Below are 22444 nucleotides of genomic sequence, written 5' to 3'. Positions count from 1 at the left end.
GATCCTCCACACTGCAAGAGTTTTACCATTAATACTATATTCTGCCATCATATTTGACCTACCAAAATGAGCCACCTCACACTTATCTGGGATGAACTCCATCTGCCACTTCTCAGCCCAGGTTTGCATCCTATTGATATCCTGCTGTAACCTCTGACAGCCCTCCAGGCTATCCACAACACCCCCAACCTTTGTGTCATCCCTCCACTTCCTAAGAGAAGGGTCCCAGAACAGAACAGATCCCTGAGGCACACCACTGGTCACCAACCTCTTGCTGAAATCCATGTACACTACATCTACTGCTCTACCTTCATCAATGTGTTTAGTCACATCCTCAAAAAATTCAGTCAGGCTTGTAAAGCATGACCTGCCTTTGACAAAGCCATGCTGACTATTCCTAATCATATTATGCCTCTCCAAATGTTCATAAATCCTGCCTCTCAGGATCTCCTCCATCAACTTACCAACCACTGAAGTAAGACTCACTGGTGTATAATCTCCTGGGCTATTTCTACTCCCTTTCTTGAATAAGAGAGCAACATCTGCAACCCTCCAATCCTCCAGAACCTCTCTCATCCCCATCGTCTGGTCCCAGTGACTTATCTAATTTGATCCTTTCCAAAAACTCCAGCACATCCTCTTTCTTAATGTCTATATGCTCAACCTTTTCAGTCCACTGTAAGTCATCCCTACAATCGCCATGGTCCTTTTCCGTAGTGAATACTGAAGCAAAGTATTCATTAGGTACCTCCGCTATCTCCTCCAGTTCCATACACACTTTTCCACTGTCACACTTGATTGGTCCTATTCTCTCACGTTTTATCCTCTTGCTCTTCACATACTTGTAGAATGCGTTGGGGTTTTCCTTAATCCTGCTGACCAAGGCCTTCTCATGGCCCCTTCTGGCTCTTCGAATTTCATTCTTAAGCTACGTCCTGCTAGCCTTATAATTTTCTAAATCTCTATCATTACCTAGTTTTTTGAACCTTTCGTAATCTTTTCTTTTCTTCTTGACTAGATTTTCAACAGCCTTTGTACACCATGGTTCCTGTACCCTACCATCCTTTCCTATCTCATTGGAACGTACCTATGCAGAACATCACGCAAATAACCCCTGAACATTTGCCACATTTCTGCCGTGCAGTTCCCTGAGAACATCTGCTCCCATTTTATGCTTCCAGGTTCCTGCCTGATAGCTTCATATTTCCCCTTACTCCAATTAAACACTTTCCTAACTTGTCTGTTCCTATCCCTTTCCAATGCTATGGTAAAGGAGATAGAATTATGATCATTATCTCCAAAATGCTCTCCCACTGAGAGACCTGACACTTGAGCAGGTTCATTTTCCAATACCAGATCAAATATAGCCTCTCCTCTTGTAGGCTTATCCACATACTGTGTCAGGAAACCTTCCTGAACACACCTAATAAACTCCACCCCATCTAAACCCCTTGCTCTAGGAAGATGCCAATCAATATTTGGAAAATTAAAATCTCCCACAACGACCCTGCTATTATTACACCTTTCCAGAATCTGCCTCTTTATCTGCTCCTCAATGTCCCTGTTACTATTGGGAGGTCTATAAAAAACACCCAGTAGAGTTATTGACCTTTTCCTGTTCCTAACTTCCACCCACAGAGACTCAGTAGACAATCCCTGCATGACTTCCTCCTTTTCTGCAGCCATGACAGTGCCACGCCCCCACTTCTTTTGCCTCCCTCCCTGTCCTTTCTGAAACATCTGAAGCCTGGCACTCTAAGTAACCATTCCTGCCCTTGAGCCATCCAAGTCTCTGTAATGGCCACAACATCATAGCTCCAAGTACTGATCCACGGTCTAAGCTCATCTGCTTTGTTCATGATGCTTTTTGCATTAATATAGACGGGTCTCAGACCATCAGTCTGAGCGCATCCCTCCTCTATCACCTGCCTATTCTCCCTCTTATACTGCCTACAAGCTTTCTCTATTTGTGAGCCAACCACCTCTTCCTCCATCTCTTCAGTTCTAGTTTAAGCTCTCCCCATTAACCTTAGCAAACCTCCCTGCCAGGATATTGGTCCCCCTTGGATTCAAGTGCAACCTGTCCTTTTTGTACAGGTCACACCTGCCCCAAAATAGGTCCCAGTGTTCTAGAAATCTGAATCCTGCCACCTGCTCCAATCCCTCAGCCACACATTTATCCTCCACCTCACTATTCCTATACTCACTGTTGTGTGGCACAGGCAATAATCCCAAGATTGCTACCTTTGTGGTCCTGCTTCTCAACTTCCTTACTAACTCCCTGTAGTCTGTTTTCAGGGCCTCCTCCCTTTTCCTACCTATGTTGTTGGTATCAATATGTACCACGACCTTTGGCTGTTCTCCTTCCCACTTCAGGATATCGTGGATGCTTTCAGAAACATCCCGGACCCTGGCACTTGGGAGGCAAACTGCTATCCGTGTTTCTTTCCTGCGTGCACAGAATTGCCTGTCTGACCCCCTAACTATAGAGCTCCCTATCACTGCTGCCATCCTCTTCCTTTCCCTACCCTTCTGAGTCACAGAGCCAGAGGCATAGCCACTGCTGCTTCCCCCAGGTAGGTCATTTTCCACCCCCCCCCCCCCCACCAACAGTACTCAAACAGGAGTACATTGTTAATTAGGACAGCCACAGGGGTGCTCTCTAGCATCTGACTCTTGCCCTTCCCTCTCCTGACTGTTACCCACTTACCTGTCTCTCAAGGCCCCGGTGTGACTACCTGCCTAAAGCTCCTTTCTATCACTTCCTCACTTTCCCCAACCAGACAAAAGTCATCGAGCTGCATCTCCAGTTCCCTAACACAGTCCCTAAGGAGCTACAGCTCAACGAACCTGGTGCAGTTGTGGCCGTCTAGAAGGTTGGGAATCTCCCGGACATCCCACATCTGACACCCAGTACAGAACTCTGGCCTCACAGATATACTTCCTATTCCTCACAGGTAGCTTACCTCACCTTGACCCCCTATCGCCAAAGTCCCGTTGAACCAAAGCTCCCCTGCTTTGTCTCCCTCTACCGCTGGTCTAATTCGCCGACATCCATGTGCTTGCGCAGTCGTACCTTTAGTGTAAATCATATTCTTCCCACGTGCGTTTTCTTAAGATGGAAATGATATCAAAATGAATTGAACTTTCCCACGCACATGAACTTGAGAAGCAAGAGTCAGCTGATTTGCTCCTCAAGCTTGGTCCATGGTTCAATAAGGTCATGGCTGATAAGTCTTGATCTTGGATTTTTGGCATTAATTATGTCTTAACTAAGATTTTCTTCAATATTTATTGTTAATTATGACTTTCCCTGTCAGTTTTTCCCCCCCACTCATCACTTTTAAAGTCATTGTTAATTTATTTTGGTTCTGGTTTATTATTGCTATGTTTACCAAGGTATAGTGAAAAGCTGGTCAAGTCATTACACAGTGCATTGAGCTAGAATAAGGTGAAACAATAACTTTGCAGAATAAAGTGTAAAAGCTATTTGAAAACGTGCAGTATAACTAAATGAAGAAGTACAAGCTCATAACGGGGTAGATTGTGAGGCCAAGAGTCCATCTCAGTATATCAGAGGTCCATTCAAGAGCCTGATAACAGTGAGATAGAATCTGTTCTTGGCCTGGTGGTGTGTGCCTTCAGGCTTTTGTATCTTCTGCCTGATGAGAGGGGCGAGAGGAGCAGAGAGAATGTCTGAGCTGAGAAGGGTCTTTGATTATGCTGTCTGCTTTATTGAGTCAGTGACAGAGTTCATAGAGAGGAGATTGGTCCTGTGATGTGCTGAGCTGGGTCCACAACTCTGCAATTCCTTGCAATCACATGCAGAGCAGTTGCCATACCAGTGGTTATGTATCCAGCCTGAATGCTCTCTATGATGTTGCAGAGACAGTGCCTCCCTCCATTTTCTTTTGGTTGCTGAATATTTCTATTGCTGTAGCATAGTGGTTAGCACAACACTTTAGAGCACCAGTTGCAAGTCTGTAAGGAGATTGTACATTCTCCCTGTGACCACATGGGTTTCCTCCAAGTGCTCTGATTTCCTTCCACATTCCAAAGATGTACAGTTTTTGACGTAAGTGACTGTCGGCATGCTATTTTGGTGCTGGAAATGTGGCAACGCTTGCAGTCTGCCCAGCACAATCCTCGCTAATTGGATTCGACACAAAATGATGCATTTCACTGTACGTTTTGCTGTTCATTTGACAAATAGAGCTAAACTTATCATTAATCTGATGAGACTATAACCAGTTAAATCAAGGCAAATGGAGCATCAAACTTGATCTACATGGTTTGGATGGTTTACCCACTGTGGCAGCTGAACTACAGGGGGTATGAGCAAATATACTTGTGTGAAGGATGCATGAGCAGTTTTTCATGAGCTTCCTTTCTTTTGCAGCTGTGCGTATGTTGGACAGGACTACAGTGTTCAGAAGCACGTTGGGAAGGTTTCCCTGGATCAACTTGATGGTGTAGGTATAGGTTTCTTTTGACTCTTCAAGTTTCTCCTGTGTTTGGGTTGTACTGTAAATGTGCTTTAAAAATTCACAAATATGTTTGCGATTCACGGGTGTACATCAAGTCCATTTGAAATTACACAAACTCAAAGACTGAGTCACAAAGTCCAGTTTATACTGAAAATAAATACCTCAAGCTGCCATTTAAGTGATACCAAAGTTTTAAGTGATTATCTCTTTATTATTTCAGCTGGCTACAAAATCTTATCCTCCCTGTATGCGGCAGTTACACAAGGCTCTGCGGGATCACCATCATCTCCGACACGGTGGTCGCATGCAATATGGACTTTATCTCAAAGGGATAGGCATCACCCTAGATCAAGCCTTGCAGTTCTGGAAATCAGAGTTTATAAAAGGAAAAGTAGAACCAGATAAGGTAATTCATCAGCAGAATTCATCAACAAATTTCTTTCCTGGAGTGAATTTTAATCATTGTAACACAATTCTGATGCTGATAGTCATGCAAAAGTTGTTACTTATTGTAGTATTCATGTCTTTGAAACTGCAATGTGATATTTCAATTTTTCTGCAAAGGAAAAATTTAGTTTTGACAGGATAAAAGTTAAATTTTCATGACTTTCCTTTGCACCAAAGGCAAATTTCTAAAAGTGGAATTAATGGATGTCATCTACGTGTTCAGTTTAACCATTTTAAGAATGGGAAAATACTTTTGTGCCTTACTAGCAAGTTGGCAGACATCAGCTGTACATTCTGAATATTAACCACAGAAGGAAATATAAGGAGCTACCAATTTTTTAAAAAACATTGCTGGCTCATCTATCATTATATTTTACCTAACTGCTGTGGCTCTGAGTTAACTGGTTATAGTACCACTTTGCCAATGGCCTTTGCCTCTAGTCATCTAAGTACATTTCAATTTCTGTGTGTATCAGTGTTAAAATAATTTAGAATAGAATTTTAGGTTGTTCATCTCAGAAGGAGATCATCCTGCCCTTTATTCTTGTCCCAGCTCTTTGAAAGAACCATCCAGTTAGTTCTTGTTGGCTAATTATTTCCTACGATCTGCATTAATTTACCCAGTTCTTTTTACTGTGTAATATTTGAAACCATTTCCACCCCACAGTGGAATGACTAACTTGCATCTAATTGGAGACAGGTGACAGGAAGGAATCTAGACTCAATCTGAGAATCTTTTTTTTAAGTTTAGCTTTATTTGTCACATGACCACCAGAATATACAGTGAAATGAAGTGTTTTGTGTCCATGACCAACACAATCTGAGGGCGTGCTGGGGGTAGACTGCCAGTATGACAACTCTTCTGACGCCAACATAGCATGCCCATAGCTTAGTAACCCTAACCCTAACCCATGTGTCTTTTTGGAATGCAGAAGAAAATGGGAGCACCCAAAGGAAACCCATATGGCCATGGGAAGAATCACAAGTTCCTTGTAGACAGCGGTAGGAATTGAACCTCAGCTGGTGATTGCTGGTGCTGTAAGGCATCATGTTAATCACTATGCTGTTGTGCTGCATTTGGACTGCCACTAATGTTGCTAAATCCTTCATTAGATAAGCAGACCTAAACTATGCGCACTACCCCAGGTGTAACTTCGCTAACTCCTTGTACAATTATAACCAAAACTTTCCTACTTCTAAACTTCAACTCCTTTACATCTCAATTCTGGCCAGGGACTTCGGTATCACTACATTGTTCCCATTTTATATCAAAATTTTATAGAGAAGAGTAACACACACCAAGTGCTGGAGGAACTTTATTGAAGCAGGCCAGGCAACATCTATGGAAAGGAATAAAGAGTCAGTGTTTCAGGCTGAGTGCCTTCACCTGGCATCTGCAGAATCTCTTCTCTTTGTTAAGAATGAGTCCAGTTTTAGTGTTGTGAATAAAAGAAATGAAGTAGCTTTGAACTTGAATTTAACTGAATGGCAGAATAGGCTGCAATGAGTAAAAGGCTTCTTCCTGTTTTTGTGATTCTTCTGCAGAATGTTGAGAGCTAAGCCTTTGTATTGTGTTCACTATAGAGGTGGATAGATTCTTGATAAACACTGTAAGTTTATCAAAGATAGATGAGGATGCAGAGCAGAGATCATGATTAGGTGGGCCGTAACCTTATTAAATGGAGTAGCAGTCTCGCGAGGCCAAATACTATACTTCATTCCCTAATTCCCCAGTGTTCCCGGTGTTCAACTGACATTATGTCATTAACTATTACTGTGCATTGTACCTATTGCAAAGTGCAAAATAATTTGGGGGGGGCGGTGGGGTCACATCAAAACTGCAGGGAATTTTTTAGTTGTAAAGTGTACAAAGATATTTGAAATGCTTTGTTTGTATGTTTGCATGACATCCTAACAGGTCATTCGATTCACAACATCAAGGTGGTTTAAAAGAAAAAAACAGTAGTCATAGTCATACTTTATCGATCCTGGGGGAAATTGGTTTTCGTTAGAGTTGCACCATAATAATTAAATAGTAAGAAAACCATAAATAATTAAATAGTAATATGTAAATTATGCCAGGAAATAAGTCCAGGACCAGCCTATCGGCTCAGGGTGTCTGACCCTCCAAGGGAGGAGTGTAAAGTTTGATAGCCACAGGCAGGAATGATTTCCTATGACGCTCTGTGTTGCATCTCAGTGGAATGAATCTCTGGCTGAATGTACTTCTGTGCCCAACCAGTACATTATGTAGTAGATGGGAGACATTGTCCAAGATGGCATGCAACTTGGACAGCATCCTCTTTTCAGACACCACCGTGAGAGAGTCCAGTTCCATCCCCACAACATCACTGGCCTTACGAATGAGTTTGTTGATTCTGTTGGTGTCTGCTACCCTCAGCCTGCTGCCCCAGCACACAACAGCAAACATGATCGCATGATAACAATGTAGAATATAGTGTTGAAGGTACAGGGAAAGAGAAGTGGACAAATAAACTGCAAGAGCCATGACTAGGTAGATTGTGAGATCAAGAGGTCTGTTCAATTAACTTATAACCGTGTGGCTTATAGCAGAAGTTGTCCTTGAGCCTGGTGTGCATGTTCTCAACCTTTTGTACCTTCTGCCCAATAGAAGGGGGGAGGAATCAGAATCAGGTTTATTGTCACCGGCATGTGACATGAAATTTGTTAATTTAGCAGCAGCAGTTCAATGCAATACATAATCTTGCAGAGAGGGAGAGAAAGAAAATAAAATAAAACAAAACATAATAATAAATAAACATAGATTATTAAAAATGTGCAAAAACAAATACTGTATATTTTTAAAAAAATGAGATAGTGTCCAAAGCTTCAAAGACCATTCAGGAATCGGATGGCAGAGGGGAAGAAGCTGTTCCTGAATGGTTGAGTGTGTGCCTTCGGGCTTCTGTATCTCCTACCTGATGGTAACAGTGAGAAAAGGGCATGCCCTGGGTGCTGGAGGTCTTTAATAATGGACACTGCCTTTCTGAGACACCGCTCCCTAAAGATGTCCTGGGTACTTTGTAGGCTAGTGCCCAAGATGGAGCTGACTAGATTTACAACCTTCTGCAGCTTCTTCTGGTCCTGTGCAGTAGCCCCTCCATACCAGACAGTGATGCAGCCTTCTGCTTTTTGAGCGTATTTGTTAGCTTCAAACTCCTCATTAAGTATAGCCGCTGTCTTGCCTTCATTATGACTACATCAATATGTTGCGACCCCGCTAGATCCTCAGAGACATGGACACCCAGGAACTTGAAACTGCTCACTCTCTCCACTTCTGATCCCTCTATGAGGATTGCTATGTGTTCCTTTGACTTACCCTTCCTGAGGTCCACAATCAGCTCTTTCGTCTTACTGACATTGAGTTCCAGGCTGTTGCGACACCATTCCACTAGTTGGCATATCTCACTCCTGTACACCCTCTCGTCATCACCTGAGATTCTACCAACAATGGTTGTATCATCAGCAAATTTGTAGATGGTATTTGAGCTATGCCTAGCCACACAGTCATGTGTATACAGAGAGTAGAGCAGTGGGCTAAGCACACACCCCTGAAGTGCGCCATTGTTGATCGTCAGTGAGGAGGGTATGTTATCGCCAATCCACACAGATTGTAGTCTTCCAGTTAGGAAGTCAAGGATCCAATTACAGTGGGAGGTACAGAGACCCAGGTTCTGCAAGTTCTCAATCAGGTTTGTGGGAATGGTGGTATTAAATGCTGAGCTATAGTCGACGAACAGCATCCTGACATAGGTGTTTGTGTTGTCTAGGTGGTCTAAAGCTGTGTGAAGAGCCATGGGGATTGCATCTGCCGTTGACCTGTTGTAATGATAGGCAAATTGCAATGGGTCCAGGTCCTTGCTGAGGCAGGAACTCAGTCTAGTCATGACCAACCTCTGAAATCATTTCGTCACTGTTGATGTGAGTGCTATTGGACGATAGTCGTTAAGGCAGCCCACATTATTCTTCTTTGGCACTGGTATAATTGTTGCCTTTTTGAAGCAGGTGGGAACTTCTGCCCGTAGCAGTGAGAGGTTGAAAATGTCCTTGAATACTCCTGCTATTTGGTTGGCACAGGCTTTCAGAGCCATACCAAGTACTCCATCAGGACCTTCTGCCTTTCGAGGTTCACTCTCTTTAAAGAGAGTTTAACATCGGCCTCTGAGACAGAGATCACAGGGTCATCAGGTGCACAAGGGATCTTCACAACAGCAGCTGTGTCCTCCGTTTCAAAACGTGTATAGAAGGAGTTGAGTTCATATGGTAGTGAAGCATCGCTTTGTAGGAAGTAATGTCTTGCAGTCCCTGCCAGAGTTGCCGTGCATCTGATATCGCCTCTAACCTCATTCGAAATTGTCTCTTTACCCTTGAAATAGCTCTCTGCAAATCATACCTGGTTTTCTGGTACAGGCCTGGGTTGCCGGACTGGAATGCCACAGATCTAGCCTTCAGCAGACGACGTACCTCCTGGTTCATCCGTGGCTTTTGGTTTGGGAATGTACAGTAAGTCTTTGTAGGCACACACTCATCCACACAGGTTTTAATGAAGTTTGTAACAACTGCAAGACACTCATCCAGATTCAAAAATGAATCCCTGAATACAGTTCATCCCACCAATTCAAAGCAATCCTGTAGGTGCTCCTGTGCTTCCCTTGCCCAAACCTTCTCAGTCCTCACTACTGGTGCTGCAGTCTTCAGTCGCTGTCTATACTCGGGGAGTAGAAGTACAGCTGGGTGATCAGACTTCCCGAAGTGAGGGTGTGGAATAGCACGGTAGGCATTCTTGATGGTGGTGTAACAATGGTCCAGTGTGTTGTTTCCCCTTGGTATTGCAAGTGATTTGTTGGTGTTAATTGTTCAGTGATTCTTTCAGACTGGCCTGGTTAAAATCTCCCACAACGATGGTGAAGGCATTAGGGTGCGCTGTTTCGTGCACATTGATCCCATTGCTCAGATCATCTAAAACCTGATTGACATTGGCCTGAGGTGGAATGTAAACTGCTACCATAATGACTCCAGAGAATTCCCGTGGTAAGTAAAAAAAGACAACACTTTACTCTAGGTATTCCAGGTCTGGTGAGCAGAATTGGGACAGCACTGATATATTCTTGCACCAAGAAGAGTTGATCATGAGGCATACTCCTCCACCTCTGCTTTTGAGAGATTATCGATCTATCCTGACGGTGTATAGTAAACCCGTCGATCTGAATCGCTGCATCCGGTACAGAAGGGGTTAACCAGGATTCCGTGAAACAATGGACACATGTGGTCCTAATGTCCTTCTGATGCAGCACCCTGGCTCTGAGATCATGGATTTTATTCACTTGAGACTGCATGTTCACCAGCAAGATCATCGGAATAGGGAATTTAAAACCCCATTTCTTTAAACGCACTTGCAGTCCTGATCTCCACCCACACTTACTCCGAAATTTTCTCCGTGGGCCCTTCTGACCACAGACTGTGTTGTTTCCGTCGGTTTTAAGCAGCGATAGTTCATAAAAACATAGAAACATAGAAAATAGGTGCAGGAGTAGGCCATTCGGCCCTTCGAGCCTGCACCGCCATTCATTATGATCATGGCTGATCATCCAACTCAGAACCCCGCCCCAGCCTTCCCTCCATACCCCCTGACCCCCGTAGCCACAAGGGCCATATCTAACTCCCTCTTAAATATAGCCAATGAACTGGCCTCAACTGTTTCCTGTGGCAGAGAATTCCACAGATTCACCACTCTCTGTGTGAAGAAGTTTTTCCTCATCTCGGTCCTAAAAGGCTTTCCCTCTATCCTCAAACTGTGGCCCCTCGTTCTGGACTTCCCCAACATCGGGAATAATCTTCCTGCATCTAGCCTGTCCAATCCCTTTAGGATCTTATACGTTTCAATCAGATCCCCCCTCAATCTTCTAAATTCCAACGAGTACAAGCCCAGTTCATCCAGTCTCTCTTCATATGAAAGTCCTGCCATCCCAGGAATCAATCTGGTGAACCTTCTTTGTACTCCCTCTATGGCAAGGATGTCTTTCCTCAGATTAGGGGACCAAAACTGCACACAATACTCCAGGTGTGGTCTCACCAACGCCTTGTACAACTGCAGTAGTACCTCCCTGCTCCTGTACTCGAATCCTCTCGCTATAAATGCCAGCATACCATTTGCCTTTTTCACCGCCTGCTGTACCTGCATGCCCACTTTCAATGACTGGTGTATAATGACACCCAGGTCTCGTTGCACCTCCCCTTTTCCTAATCGGCCACCATTCAGATAATAATCTGTTTTCCTATTTTTGCCACCAAAGTGGATAACTTCACATTTATCCACATTAAATTGCATCTGCCATGAACTTGCCCACTCACCCAACCTATCCAAGTCACCCTGCATCCTCTTAGCATCCTCCTCACAGCTAACACTGCCGCCCAGCTTCGTGTCATCCGCAAACTTGGAGATGCTGCATTTAATTCCCTCATCCAAGTCATTATTATATATTGTAAACAACTGGGGTCCCAGCACTGAGCCTTGCGGTACCCCACTAGTCACCGCCTGCCATTCTGAAAAGGTCCCGTTTATGCCCACTCTTTGCTTCCTGTCTGCTAACCAATTCTCCACCCACACCAATACCTTACCCCCAATACCGTGTGCTTTAAGTTTGCACACTAATCTCCTGTGTGAGACCTTGTCAAAAGCCTTTTGAAAATCCAAATATACCACATCCACTGGTTCTCCCCTATCCACTCTACTAGTTACATCCTCAAAAAATTCTTTGAGATTCGTCAGACATGATTTTCCTTTCACAAATCCATGCTGACTTTGTCCAATCATTTCACCACTTTCCAAATGTGCTGTTATCACATCCTTGATAACTGACTCCAGCAGTTTCCCCACCACCGACGTTAGGCTAACCGGTCTATAATTCCCCGGTTTCTCTCTCCCTCCTTTTTTAAAAAGTGGAGTTACATTAGCCACCCTCCAATCCTCAGGAACTAGTCCAGAATCTAACGAGTTTTGAAAAATTATCACTAATGCATCCACTATTTCTTGGGCTACTTCCTTAAGCACTCTAGGATGCAGACCATCTGGCCCTGGGGATTTATCTGCCTTCAATCCCTTCAATTTACCTAACACCACTTCCCTACTAACATGTAAACGCACTAAGACATCTTTGTTGACTGTACTGACCATGGAAGCAGTTGTGCTTTTTAGTTGTAACAGGTTGAAACGGGAATATTTAATTGCATCCATTGAGGGTACTGCTGCTATTCGAGTCGCACCTAGGTGCCCCGGAAGTTACGGGAGAATTCTTCTGGAAGAAGGGAGAATGACAAGGATGGGTGTGGGATCTTTGATGTTGTTTGCTTTTGTGAAGCAGTGTAAGAGTAGAGTAAATGGAGAAGGCTAGTTTTTGTGATAGACTGGGTTAACCTATGAGGAGTGTTTGATGGCTCTGGCCTGTACTCACTGCAGTTTGGAAGAATGAGGGGATATCTCATTTATAGGCTTAGATAGAGTGGAGGTGGGGAGGATGTTTCCTGTAGTGGGGGAGTCTAGGACCAGAGGGCACAGCCTCAGAATAGGGGGATGTTCCTTGAGCACAGAGACATGAAGGAATTTCTTTAGCCAGATGATAGTGAATCTCCGGAATTCATTGCCACCGATAGCTGTGGAGGCCAAGTCATATTTAAAGTGGAGCTTAATGGGTTCTTGATTGGTCAGGCCATCAAAGGTTACCAGGGGATGGCAGGAGAAAGGGGTTGAGAGCAGAAACAATCAGCTGTGATTGAATGGTGGAGCAGACTCAGTGGGCTGAATGGCTAATTCTGCTCTTGTGTTTTATGGTCTTATGGCTGTGCCCGCATCTCTGCAATTTCTTGCACTCTTCTTGCCATACCGAGCTGTGGTGCATCTGGATGGGATGCTTTTTAGGATGTATCTGTAAAAAATTGGTAAGTGTCAATGGGAACATGAGTTACAGAACTACAAAAGAAAAACAAAAACTTGCAATATGTTAACCCAGTATTTGAAATATTTAAAAAAATATTTCAGGCTAAAACAGTAACTTTATGTAGTTTTGTACAATGATTGGTCTTAGTTCCAGAAATATGCAATATGAACTGAAGAAGTTAACTAATCTGAGGACTGCATTGTTGAAGAAATCCACGTTCTAATTATCTTTAGAGTTTGTTCAATTGAATCTGATTAAATGCACGAAAACTTTCATTCTGCATCATCAACAGCAGCAGCTAATTGTGGTGGATGAGGCCTTGTTGAAGCCAAGTTTGATCAGAATGCAAAAATAATGGGCACAAACAGCTTCTGATCCTGCAGCAAACTAAATTGGTTAGATTGATTCTGATTGCAGCACATTAATATTTAAATATCACATTTAAAGCTGAATGTATTCTCATGTGGAAAATTGATGGCCTGTGCACATGGTTGATTCATTTACTCATTGTTATTTATTCATGTCTGCTCTAGTAACCTGAGTGAAGCAAACCGGACAGTACATGCTCAGTGTTGCCTAAGGTCATCTGAGTCACTGAGGGGTGCTAGGCACAGGGAAATAAAAGTGGGAAGATTAATAAAAGGTGAGCGATGTTGTGTTTGAACATGTGGAGGCAAACACTATAATATGACCTGCATGTTGGCAGCTTCATGAAGTTCTCTGGAAAAAGTGGGGATGGGGAGGACTGCTTCGCAGAGCACTAAAGCTCATGTTGCTGGGCCACGTATAAAAGTTCAAAAACAAAATCATTCCCAAAAAAGTTTGGGTGTTGCTAGCAAAACCAGAATTCATTGTCCAGTCTGTACTGACCTTGAGAAGGTGTCGCTGGGCTACAGTCCTTCTGCTGAATGGTCTCCCACACTTGTTGCTCAGATGCCTCAGGTTTTGGATGCAGCAATGGTGCAGGACCAGTTAGGGTGTTGCATCTCTTGGTGAAGAATGATGGCTCCCATGCACCTGCTGCGCTCGTACGTCCTGGTAGTACTGTCCTTGCCATCAAGCCTTGCTGTGTAAGGCTCTGGTAATACTATTAGTTAGCATTCAGTACTTATGACAGTACAGATCAGGGAAACGTGTAATAAACTTGTCTGAGCCGAAGTGGCAAATGTATGATATTTAAGGCTATGATCTTTAGTGAAATCAGAATCAAAAATGTGTATTAAGTGTGTCAATTTTGATTAAAAAATACTGTGTCACAACATTATAATAGCACTGCACTGATAGGCAGCACTTCTAGAATAACAATGAGAGAGTCATTAAGTAGCATTGTACGTAATGTGACAGATCATCAATGATTCCGAACTTTAACCAGGAAATAGGGCTGTACTATTGGACACAACGCTGATTACTAGCTGCTCTGAAACTGCCTAACAAGTGACTCAGTTTATAGGCCAATTTAGAATGGGGTACAAGTGCTGCCTTACCAGCTACGTGCACATCTGTAAATGTATAACTAGAAACAACAAATCCTGGTGAAGAGCAATAACAGAGCCTCCACATCCTGTGCACAAATAAATACAACATTCATGTCTGACTTTGTCCAGGCCTTGTTCCAGGTAGTACAAACAGCTTCTGTCACAAGGGGGGGGGGCATTGGGAACGGACAAGACAAAGATACTGAAGTACAAGGGACAGGACTTGACGAGCGTAGGGGTGTGACAGGATGCAGACGAGGAGCAGGGACAAGAACGCAGAGTTGGGCTAGGACATGGACAAGACAGGGAACCCGGACAAGGAACTATGCACTAGGAGCCTGAGCTTGGGCTCCGAGTCAGAGACTGGACAAGGACCCAGAACCTGAGTCTTGCCTCGGGATTGGGCCCCAGAACCAGGTAAGGACACGACATGACTACAGGACAGGACGTGGCTGGGGTCTTGAGGACTGAGGCTGCGGAGGCTGATAACTCAGAGGCTGGAGCTCGGAGACAAACTGGGAACTGTACATCAACATAGTGCCGGGACTTATCCTTTGAAAAGCCAGGACTCATCTTTAACACAACACCAACATGAGACAGGACAGTACATAGACATAGAGCCCGGACTTATACTTAGACAAGCCAGGACTCAACTTCTTCTCCATACCAAGGTGGGACAGGACCATCCATCAGGTAACAGCAGAACAGCCGGACTTACCCAACAGAAGCAAGACAAGACAAGACAGGTCCCCTCACAGGGCAACAGCAGAACAGCCTGACTTCCCCCACAGAGGCAAGGACAAGACAAGACAGATACCCCCGCAAGGCAAAGGCAGAACAGCCTGACTTACCCCACAGAGGCAAGGACAAAAAGAGACAAACGCCAAAGAACGACAGACAGTTCCCATCTCTGCATCAGGGTTGCTCCGAGTCTCAGTTCGCCGCGCGTGCACAGCTCTTCGGTGAAAATGATATCGTATTTGTTAAATAGGGGCCATGGACAATTCTGATTTGATGGAGAATGGATGTGAAAACACAAAGGAACATATGAAGAAATTTCTGAAACGCCCGTTTGCTACTGTCGTCACTGTGTGGTCATGAATCTTTCGGAGAGTAGGCCTCAAAATCCCCGGCCTTGCCTGCTTTTGGTGACTGAGAAGGAGGTCGAATCGTTCAGACAGAGATGGTGCTCAGTACTCGGTGTCGGAGAGCTGATCAGAGCTTGAAATTTTTGGATGACTCAGTCGGATTGTGGTCGGTGTGGCAGGGAGAGTTTTTCTTCCTTCTCCCGTCTGCGTGAGATGTGGGACATTTGAGAAACTTTGAACTTTACTGTGCTCACGGACTTCTTCATCAAGTTATGGTATTGTTACACTGTTTGTAACTATATGTTATCAATATGTGGTTTTGTCAGTTTTTGCAGTCTTGGTTTGTCCTGTGTTTTGTGATATCACACTGGAGGAAATAATGTATCATTTCTTAATGCATACAATACTAAATGACAATAAAAGAGGACTACGTGTCTTCATAATCATAACCTCAGCTGGCTATGGAAACAGCCGGATCCCTACCTAGCTCAGAGTGGCTGGCAGCCACTCAGCTGGCCCAGGAAACAGCCAAATCCATACCACAAAGACAGCAAGGCTCCACAAGGGGATGGTTCCCCAACACAGCCTAAAGGTGGCAAGTGGCTGCTCTAGCCTTCCACTGGCAGGTTGCTCCCAGGGAATCTTGACAAGACAAACCAGCAGCACGCAGTTCTCAAGGCTACTTATATTCGAAGCCCCAAGATAGGAATCAAGTGTCTGTGATTAACGCAACCAAAACATTAACGCAACCAAAACAAGAGACAGCTGGAAGACCTGGAGTCCTGAGTCCACGTACCGGGCCATGACCGCTTCATTTTCTGAGATGTGAATGGAACTGCACACTGTGGCATCAGCACACATCCCATTGATGAGAGGTGAAGAATCATTAATGTGGCATAGTCAGGCTAAGAACAACATCCCAATGAACTCCCACAGAGATGGGACGATGGACCCCAACAGCCACCCCCTTCTTCTGTGTGAGGGATAACTTCACCCACCAGAGCATTTCCCATGTTTTACTAAGAATCTTAATCCCAGATTTGGTAATAGCTTGCTTTGTTCTCAAAGACAGACACCCCTAATTCACCTCTGGCACTAATCTGTTTGGTCCAGGTATAGACCAGTTTGCTGCCATGATTAAGTGAGTGCCAAGGCAGACTCAAGGGGCCTTGTGGCCTAGTCTTAATGTGTTTTTGGGCTCCAAGTACACAGGATTGACTTTTACATTGTGCAACTGACTTCTGCTTACTGTAATTTGCAAGATAACTCTGCTTGCTTTCAAGTTGAAGTTCATTGTCATTCAACTGTGTAGATGTATACCGCTAAATGAAACAACATTCCTCTAGGTGCATAACACAGTACATATAACTCTCACAACATGCAAAGTAATATTACCACAAATAAACTAACAAATAATAAGTTATATTCCAGAAGATTGACATTTAACATTAGGTGCATTTACCTTGCTGCTTAAAAAGTAAATAGTATAACACTACTGGGGCTTCAGAAGTGATGACACCTGAGGAAGGCAGGGAGTTCAGTAGTCTCATGGCCTGGGAGAAGAAGCTGTTTCCCAGCCTAACAGTCCTTGCCTTAATGCTAGGGTACCTTCTTTCTGATAGTAGCAAATCAAAGAGATTGTGGGACAAATGGGAGGGATCTTTAATAATGCTAAGGGCCCTGCGTACTCAACTGTCCTGGTAAATATCTCGGATAGGTGGAAGAGAGCCCCTCTCAGCAGTCCTCGCAATCCTTTGTAGAGCCTTGCAGTGAGATGGTTATAACTTCCTTAAAGTATTTTTCTTTCTCAGTTTTATTTTTGTAATAGGGTAATTTCTAATTAAGCAGAGTTTGTTTGCTTTATTTTTTTGCTGTGCAGAGATTTTGCCTTGCTTTCTCAACTCATTGGCTGGCACAGTGGTGAGAATAGATACTTTAACACTTCTAGTACCTTGTACTGCTTTAGCTCCTGGATTAGTAAGGAACATAGAATCATTAGGACATGGAAGGTGATTACTTAGCTATTCAGGCCATTAAATCCATGCTGACTTCTTGTAGGGCAATCAATAAGAGCTGGAACAGTTTGTTTGGAGCTTAGCATTGGCACTAATTAATAGTAATGCAGTGTGCTGTCGTGATCTTTGACAGAGGAACTGGATTGCGTAAAGGGATAAAATAAAATTAAACCTGACTGAGTTCCCTAAGCATTTTCACCTGCACCATTGTGTGGGAATATATTTCTGATTAAAATTTAGCTTTTCGAAACAAAGCAATAGATTTTTTCAACAATGATCCAGCACTGCCTGCATTAAAAATCAGACACTTAACATTTTAGGAACAACTTCTTCCCCTCCATCAGATTTCTGAACAGCCAGTGAACCAACTTTTGAACTTTACCTCACTCTTTTTCAATTACTTATTTAACTTCTAAATATACAGTGGCATGCTAAAGTTTGGGCACCCGTGGTCAAAATTTCTGTACTGTGAATAGCTAAGCGAGTAAAAGATGAACTGATTTCCAAAAGACATAAAGTTAAAGATGGCACATTTCTTTAATATTTTAAGCAAGATTTCTTTTTTATTTCTATCTTTTACAGTTTCAAAATAACAAAAAAGGAAAAGGGCCTGAAGTAAAAGTTTGGGCACCCTGCATGGCAGTACTTAGTAACATCTCCTTTGGCAAGTATCACAGCTTGTAAATGCTTTTTGTAGCCAGCTAAGAGTCTTCCAATTCTTCAAAAGGTTCAAAGGAACATCTAAACAAGCCTGATGCATTTTGGAAACAAGTCCTGTGGACTGATGAAGTTAAAATAAAACTTCTTGGCCACAATGAGCAAAGGTATGTTTGAAGAAAAAAGGGTGCAGAATATCATGAAAAGAACCCCTCTCCAACTGTTAAGCACGGGGGTGGTTCGATCGTGCTTTGGGCTTGTGTTGCAGCCAGTGGCACGGGGAACATTTACTGGTAGAGGAAAGAATGAATTCAATTAAATACCAGCAAATTCTGAAAGCAAACATCACACCGTCTGTAAAAAAGCCGAAGATGAACAGAGGATGGCTTCTACAACAGGATAATGATCCTAAACACACATTAAAATCCACATTGGGCTACCTCAAGAGGTGCAAGCTGAAGGTTTTGCCATGGCCCTCACAGTCCCCTGGCCTAAACATCATCAAAAATCTGTGGATAGACCTCAAAAGAGCAGTGCATGCAAGACGGCCCAAGAATCTCACAGAACTAGAAGACTTTTTCAAGGAAGAATGGGCGAAAATCCCCCAAATGAGAATTGAAAGACTCTTAGCTGGCTACAGAAAGCATTTAGAAGCTGTGATACTTGCCAAAGGGGATGTTACTAAGTACTGCCAGTGTAATTTCTCAGTGTAATTTATATGTACTGCTGCCGCAAAACAGCACATTTCACCACCTAATTCTGATTCCGAAGTTGCTGCACAATTCCTGCCAACTGTTCTTATTAAAAATTTCCTCTTTTGAACATAAAATGGAAATGGTCTGTGTGGTTGGGTCAACTGGTAGCACTCATCATTGTCAAGGCAGAGGATTGTGAATTCAAAACTATACCAAAAATTCATGCATAATATCTGCAGTTGAAAGTTTAAAAAGCACTTTATACTGTTGGATGCTTTGTCTTCAAAGTTTAACATGGAAACACTTGGTTCTTCTTGCCCTCGCAAATGGAATAAAGATCAGCTTTATTTTAAAATGTACAGTGAAATGTATTGTTTTCCATCAACAACCAACATAGTCCGAGAAGTGCTGGAGGCAGCCTGCAAATGTCGCTCTGCTTTGAGTGTCAGCGTAGCATGCCTGCAACTTACTAACCCTAACCATATGTCTTTTTCATGTGGGAGAAAGCCCACACCGTCATGGGGAGAATGTACAAATTCTTTCCAGATAGCGATGGGAATTGTATCCCAATCTGAGGACTGGCACTGTAAAGTGTAATGCTGACTGCTTAAGCTGAAGAACTCATGACACCATTTTAAAGAAAGCATTTCTCTCCAATACCTTAACTATTATTTATTGCGTGTGCAAAATTGCTAAAACTGATTAATCACAGTCATAAAAACAACAATGAAACAAGCCCTTCAGCTTAGAGCCCTTGTCAAGTACGCAAGTACGTGAATCCTACACTAAGTCCTTCAAGTTAAATTACATTGAGATTCATGTTCTTGCAAGTATTTACAGGGAAAAATAATCAGTCGACTTTTATATTAAAGAAAAATTATACATAAAGACTAAGAAACAGCCAATGTGCAAAAGAAGGTGATATGTACAAATAAAAATAATAGGAAGAGCATGAATTGTAACGAGCCTTGAAAGTCCATCTGTACGTCATATAGCTTTACAGAGAAAAATGTGATCAACATTGTCAGATAATATGCATTTCTGACATTTTTTAAAATCTTTATAGCATTCACTTCATCTGTGTTAGGTAAAGTCAGCCGCAGCTGCAGTTTTGTAAATTTGTTTTAAAAAATCTCATACAATCACATGATGTGACTTCTGGGTATGATGGGACCTTGCTGTCCTTTACACTTATCTGTAAATCACCACTGCCCAGTGTTAAGAAAGATGCAATACAAAAGCAAGTTCACTCTTATAAATAACTCCTGACTTTTTTATATCTTAGTTTATATCTCCCAGACTCTTCAGTCAATTCTCGGGTGTGCACTTATTTCGTGTGCAGTTAGAGCATTCCTTCTCAGATCCTTTATAAAATAAGCATAGCACATTTACTGCTAAGTGCAACTCCAATGCCATGTTCAAGTTTTTTGACGACACAGTCATTGGCTGAATCAAAGATGGTGACAAATCACCATCTCGGAGTGACTTTGAAAATCTGGCTGAGTGGTGCCACAACAACAACCTCTCATTCAGTGTCAACAAGACCAAGGAGCTAATTATTGACTACAGGAAGAAGAAACTGGAAGTCCTCATCGGGGAAATCAGATGTAGAGGGGGTCATAAACTTTAAATTCCTTGGTGGTTTCATTTCGGAAGCTATGTTAGGGTCCAGCATGTAAGTGCTATTAAGAAGAAAACATGGCAGTGCCTGTACATCCTTAGGAGTTTTCAATGATTCGACATGCCATCTAAAACTTTGACAAACTTCTAGAAGGATATACCATCTGGTTTCATCACAGCCTGGTATGGAAGCACCAATACTCTTGAACAGAAGTCTACAAATAGTGGATACAGCCCAGTCCATCATGGGTAAAGCCCTCCCCATTATTGAGCACATCTGTACAGAGCACTGTCACAGGAAAGAAGCATCCATCATCAGGGACAAACACAAGAAAATCTGCAGATTCTGAAAACCCAAGCAATACACAAAGTGCTGGAGGAACTCAGCAGACCGGGCAGCATCTGTGGAAAAGAGTAAACAATCAACATTTTGGGCCAAGACCCTTTATCAGGACTCAATCATCAAGGAACTCCACCATCCAGGCCATGCTTCTTTTTCGCTACTGCCATCAGGACAGAGGTACAGGAGTCTCAGGACCCACACCACCAGGTTAATGAACAGTTATTACCCCTCAGCCATCATGCTTGTGAACCAGAGGGGATAATTTCACTCAACTTCACTCACCCCATCATTGAAGCCACGGACTCACTTACAAGGACTCTTCACCTCATATTCATGATATTTATTGTTCGCTTGCTTGTTTATTTATTCTTTTTGTATTTGCACAGTCTGTTGTCTTGCAATTTAGTTGTTTGTCTGTCTTGTTGGGTACAGTGTTTTTTTTGTACTTACTGTGAATGTCCACAAGAAAACAAATCTCAAAGTTGCATATAGTGACATCTATGTACTTTGATGTTAAAATTACTTTGAACTTTTGCTTGTCTGCTGAGAAACTCAGCTCCTCTGCTCTCGGTTTATACTGACCTGTGGTGTCACAGTCTCCCTGGGACCATGTGTGATTCCTCTAGGTCAGGGGTGGCAAACCTTTTTGAAAGCGGGTGCTCAAATTGGTGATAAACTTCTAAGAAATGCTCTTATATGCCATGATAATTTTGAGCAGGGGTTATCATTGATTAATGCATTTGTAAAAATAATTATGGACCTTTCTAATGGAAAGGGATGAGTTCTGTTGCTTATTTATGTGTCTTCATTGTTTTACTATTCATAATAGTGTAACAGACAGATTGAAATAAATCTGTCTGTTTTAGAAAATCTGTTCAAAAGTTATTAATAATATTAATATTAATCTTTTAAAGAGTCAAATGAAAATCAGCATAATTCCTAAATAGTATTGTTATTGTAACGTTTTGCTATCTAAATACTGATGTGTACAATAGGTCTGCGAGGATTTCTAAACGTATTATCCAGCATTGTGTGTTCTCATAACTGTCTAGTTGGCAGGAAGCCGGCGTGAGATGTTCCCTGTATGAACATCCCACTGTTCTCGCGTTATAAAAATTATTTACTGCTTCATTTGGCTGTGAAGATAATCATTATGTATCATTTTATTTCAGGGGGTGGGGTTTAAAGACTTGAGGGGTGGCTCTATGCCATGTTCCAACAAAATTTATGTGCATGGGGTATGTGTGCCTAAAGTTCACCATCCCTGCTGGTGTATTTGCTCTGGTTACCTCCCGTACTCCAAAGATGTGTGGAGTGCTAGCTTAATTAACCATAGTAAATTATCTGTAGATCTTAGCTGAATCTGGGGAGAGTTGATAGGAATGTTGGGAGAATAGGTTACGGGGGAAATTAGTGGGCAATGGGATTGCTCTGGGAACCAACATAGACACATATGGCCTTCTATGTCATAACAAAATATGGGAAGATAAAATATGGGACTAGAGTGATAATACTCTCCTACATCTAAATTTCTTAACTATTCCTTCAGTTGTAGTGCCAGGAAACAAGATTCTGCAGGTGAGGTCTGCAAAGATCTTTATTTAGTCAAATCTAATTTGCACATCCAGGCACCAACACACAGGTAATGATACGATGGAAACG

General features: G+C 42.7%; 1 protein-coding gene across 3 annotated transcripts in view; it reads left to right on the top strand.

Moving 5' to 3' along the window:
* Positions 1–22444, top strand: part of prim2 (DNA primase subunit 2) — a 306308-nt gene that overhangs the window by 229163 nt on the left and 54701 nt on the right. For all 3 annotated transcript variants that reach the window (XM_072278120.1, XM_072278111.1, XM_072278103.1), the window contains 2 exons: positions 4400–4472; positions 4708–4893. In XM_072278120.1, the coding sequence (XP_072134221.1) occupies positions 4400–4472; positions 4708–4893 (259 nt within the window). The remainder of the gene's footprint in view (positions 1–4399; positions 4473–4707; positions 4894–22444) is intronic.

Source organism: Mobula birostris, chromosome 2, assembly GCF_030028105.1.
Source record: "Mobula birostris isolate sMobBir1 chromosome 2, sMobBir1.hap1, whole genome shotgun sequence".
NCBI classification, from domain to species: domain Eukaryota; kingdom Metazoa; phylum Chordata; class Chondrichthyes; order Myliobatiformes; family Myliobatidae; genus Mobula; species Mobula birostris.
Note: the sequence above shows the minus strand (reverse complement) of the source record. Positions and strands in the feature narration are given on the sequence as shown.